The following is a 4,825-nucleotide window of genomic DNA, read 5'->3' on the forward strand; positions in this document are numbered from 1 at the left end:
AAATCATTCCGTGTGACTGCATACATCGAGAGCTCTGACGAATAAGGTCGATTAATCCAACGAATTCATCGAGAGACATCGAAAAGTCGGGTAGAACTTCTCTGTGACACATTAACTGTACGTATCGCCAAATACATTGTGACGCTCATATTATTGTATGATTGATTGTTGAATATAGACGATATGTTAACCTGTCAACACAGTGTTATCTTCATTGAACCACCACTGTTATCTTAATCGAAACAAGGAGAACGACAACTTCGCGGCGTCGATTAGACGAATCGTAGCGAGAAGTTGCGCCTCTCGCTGACGCGTTTTCCTCCCGACCGCGTCTCTCCGCGAACGATCGTAACGTTTCGTCCTTCGAGCCGGATACAGTGGTAAGTGAAAAATGCATACCAGTGACACCCACTATCATACAGCGCCACGTGGATCCAACATAATCAGCAGCGGAAGCGTTACCACTCCAGGGAAGTCAGTAACGTCAAGGGCCGTCACCTGGAAGAGGCATAATTCGATGGATGAAGAACGCAACCACGCAGCCTCTCGTCGCAACTGGACAATCGTCAACAAAACGATATTCAACAACTTCGATCTCACGACAAAACGCGCCAATTTCGCGAAGGATTACCTTCCTCACGAAACGTACGTCACCGACATTCCGCTGCACAGGGACAAGCGACAACCTGTAGTCGGAACAACTCCAGTTTCACTACAACACGAGTGATCTTCGGGAAAAATGCCTTCTTCGCGAACATCACCATATTCCGCTGCACAGTGACTAGCAACAGTTGAACTCACAGCTACAAGGTAAGCTCGTTCATTGCATTATCTTTACAAACCGCTATACAAATGGAAAAGAAAGACAGAATTATCTCCTTGCATCGGAGACAAGGTTTGCAAATTAGTCGATTTGCTTGCACATCCAAACGACTCGACGAATACTAACGATGCAGTCAAAAGAACAAGTCCATTTTACGGGGTTACCAGGCATGGATCGAAGACAAGTGGAAACAGTGCCGACTGTTGCAAAAGGAACTAGAACATTTAGGCGAGGAAACTAAGGAAACTTTGTTCCGTTCATCTTGTCCGCTTGGTAACCCTCTACGCATGCAATCCCATTAAGTAACCTTTCGTCCTTTACAGCTGTATCGAATGACGAAGAGAAAATATCACCCGTAATAAGCGTACTAGGAGCCGAATAATTTTTCAAAGACCTCGTCGTCCTACCCGGAACATCCAACATTTGTTTCAAATCAGGTGACTGTAATATGTCGAGTTCCATGTCACTTGGTTCTTTCAAGGAGCGAGACAAATGGTTTACACGACGTACACGTTGTTTATGTATTAAGACCTTCATTCGACGACATACATTCTCATGTTGTTTCAAACACGAGTATAGCCAAAATCGTTTGCGACAACCTTTGCATTTGTGTTGTTTTTTCGATACATTGCAATTTATTTCAACATCGACCGGTAGAGAGTCTTTTTTTGATCTTATGGTCTTCACACAATGCAAAATCATGTGTCGCTTCAACAATGCCGACGTGTCAAACTTCTCATAACACACGCAACATTCCCTTCGTTTAAACACAATATGCTGACGTAGATAGTGAGATAGTAACTTATTCATGGACGTGTAACGCGCGTTGCATATGCTCGACATGTAAATCGTATGGAACAATTTCATGTGCTCGCACAGGTTCTCCTTCAAAGAAAACGATTTTTTACAAATATGACATTGAAATCTTTTCTGCCGATTGACCTTAAAGTTCTTCTTAAACTCGACCGATTCTTGTTGAGGTACGATTAATCTATGAGCGAAAGATTTTGCAAATTCATTGAATCGCTTTGACGCAAACGTGTCAGCTGTCAAAGGCAAGTTATCTGCCGAGCTTGTTTCACGAAAACCTTCAAATTCCTCATTCACATTTTGCAATACTGCTTGTTTGAAAGCTTCATTGTGTTCTTTTTCGTTTTCCTTTTCGTTTTCGTCTTCGTTTTCGTCTTCGTTTTCGTTTGACACAAAACTAGTAGGCTCCAAGAATTTGTCGCAGTTCTCCAAAAGGACCACACATTCTTTACGCTTAGACTCAGGCGCAGATCTTGTACTTTGATTAAAGATGTAGTGAGACTTGTTTTTTGTACAAGATGGTCTTGATCTTTCAGAGGTCTTAAACTCCAATAAATCGTAAAAATCATATGAAGGAGAAGAACATCTTTTCACTGGCCTAAGGTTGTAAGACATATTGTGCGAGGTATTGGAGCTTTCAGATTCAGCTTTTATTTCGTTGCTTAATAAAGATGTCATTGTTTCTAAATTCACATGAGTTTGAACAAACAGTCTTTTCCTAACAGGAGATTCGATTCGCTTAACAGAAGTGGACATCTGAATAACTTCTGAAGCCGTTGATGTCTTGTTACTAAATGTCTCGAGCGTCGAAGTTGGAATAATAGTCGCAGTACCAGGTATATTCTCCGTATCGATAACTTTTTTCCGGCTAACCCATTCGTCATTCGGTTTGTCTTTGTCCAGCGATATTAAGTCTGTAAGGACGGTCTGCGTCATCCTTTTCGAAAGTGTACCATGCGAATCGTTTAACCGTTTCGGATGCGTAGACTTGATCTTGCTGCTCGAACCCTTGGTGGGTGTATCGTTTGAACTATTAGGTGGTTTCAAAGATATATTTATTGAGCTAATTACATGTTTGGGGGAGGGACTGTGTGAAGTATTTGATTCTGCCTTTACTATACCATTCGAATGCTTCGACTTTTCTAACGATTCAGGAGATGTTTTCGTAATTTTGCTTTCACCAGAACATATTGCATTCTCATGCACATGGAATAAGTGAGATTGGACATGTTTTTTATAGGAAAACCTTCGGTTACAAAAATTACATCTATATCCATGCGATTTTTTCGTGTAACATCGCGTCTTCAAATGACGTATCAACGAAATATGCGTAGTGAAGGTCGCAATGCAATTATTACACTTAAGTATGTTACAGCTATATAATTTATTATGCAGTTCCAATAAATTTTTAGTTTGAAAAGTTAACAAACAAACGTTGCAACTTATTCCGTTGTTTGAAGGTACTTTATGCTTACTTGTTCGTTTATCAGGTTCCGATTTGTTATTTTCTAAATAAGTACTTTCTTGAGGACACGCGGATTCTCCATTTCTACGATAAACGTCATCCGAAGATTCACCTTCAAACGTCGCTGTTTCATTTTCATTTCCTGTATTCGTATCAACTGGCGACGAGTCATCGCAAACCTCTGGATAGATTGGCTCTTCCTTTATGGTTATTGCATATTCAGAAGGCTGCAAAAAAAAAATACAAACCTAATGTAACATCCTAAGAAACGAAAAACCTATGAAACCATTCTAGTCTAGTAATCGAAGTCAATCGTGCCATAAATATTACGAGTAGAACAGAATGCTACGTATAGAGCTACTGAATTAGATACTAGAATGAACGGTTTATGACGCCATATTTATGAGTCAGCCAGACTCCACCATTAAAAGCATGAAATACGTAACTGCACAAATCCAGAATACTACATACATAACAAGAGAGGTGTAAATTTTATATAAATTTACGGTTCCATTAGAATTGTTAAGAAACATTTCCTCAACTCCTAACATTTACCATAGGGCAGGGCCGGTCGATATTTTCAAACTGTTATGTAGTGAATTCGACTATATTCAACTCTCAACTACATTCAAACGTAAGAAAAATCAGATTCGCAAACAATTCTTTTAGCATGGTTGTTTAACGTTATTTCATGAATGTATTCTTCCAGGTAACAAATTAGTACAAAGCAACGAGCAGTCCTTCTACATGTTTAGCAAATTGTATATTATAAATGATAAATAAAATGTACGACAGAGTAACAAACACTATGCAAAACTCTAAAAATTCAATATACTTAAAGTAGACATACGGTAGTACATGTGATACAAAAGAATGTTGTTTAACTAAATGTAGTTTTACATAATACAATAGAGTTTAATTATAAACACGATCGTGCTGCAGACACAAGAAGCGCTGCACGGCGAAGTCTAGCAAATCGATTGAGGTCCCTTACTCGAGAAATATTTTCTGGCCCGTAGGAGTCTTACACACTTGAATGGAATTCTTAAATTTGTGTTTACGAACATGGCAAATACGTACATACATACACATGCGTGCGCGCGTATACACACACACACACACGCACACGTACTTACTGTTGGCTCTGTCATAGGCTTATGAAATACCACTGGTTGTTGAAATATCTATCAAAATATCTGTTTTATACTCTAGCGTTCAGGACGAGCACCTTATTGCTCAAGAAATTAAAGTGTGGTTAAAGAAATGATTATCTGAATCCGATGGACCGTCAACTTTTGCGGTCGGTAAATTACCGACAACATATTTATATGTATTATCATCTGTGATACTGTCGCGTCGGTTCGAGATTATTTCACGTTCCGCACGTAAGGTGAGTGATTCGTACTCCAATTAATAACAACTAATAGTTGTTTCAAAGTTTATTATAAAACTGACAGAGTAACGGTACAGAATGTTATATTGACAGAACAGAAATAGGAGTGGAATGTCGAGTGCTGACTTGGGAGGATTTTTATATCAAGGTTTTGGCTGCTGTGGAGGGATTATCGCTGGATGCCGGCACACGGGTATGCTGTTACTGCTTAATTGTAGTTTTGATGGCTATGGTATGCGAACTGGTATGTAGAATATGATTATTCTATATTCCAAGATCACCGTGACAATACAATGCCACAGATGGAACGAAATATAGAATAAACATTTATATC

The 4,825-nt window shown here is 39.2% G+C and overlaps 1 protein-coding gene across 1 annotated transcript; it reads right to left on the minus strand.

Annotated features, from left to right (window-relative positions):
* Window positions 1–1,060: 1,060 nt before the first annotated feature.
* LOC132915974 (DNA-binding protein Ikaros-like) lies at window positions 1,061–4,249 on the minus strand. Its single transcript, XM_060975733.1, has 2 exons — window positions 4,235–4,249; window positions 1,061–3,325 (listed from the first exon to the last, which is right to left on the minus strand). Exons 1-2 carry the CDS (start codon window positions 4,247–4,249, stop codon window positions 1,061–1,063), a joined length of 2,280 nt encoding a protein of 759 aa, XP_060831716.1.
* Between the last annotated feature and the right edge of the window lie 576 nt (window positions 4,250–4,825).

This window comes from Bombus pascuorum, unplaced genomic scaffold, assembly GCF_905332965.1.
Source record: "Bombus pascuorum unplaced genomic scaffold, iyBomPasc1.1, whole genome shotgun sequence".
Lineage (NCBI taxonomy): Eukaryota > Metazoa > Arthropoda > Insecta > Hymenoptera > Apidae > Bombus > Bombus pascuorum.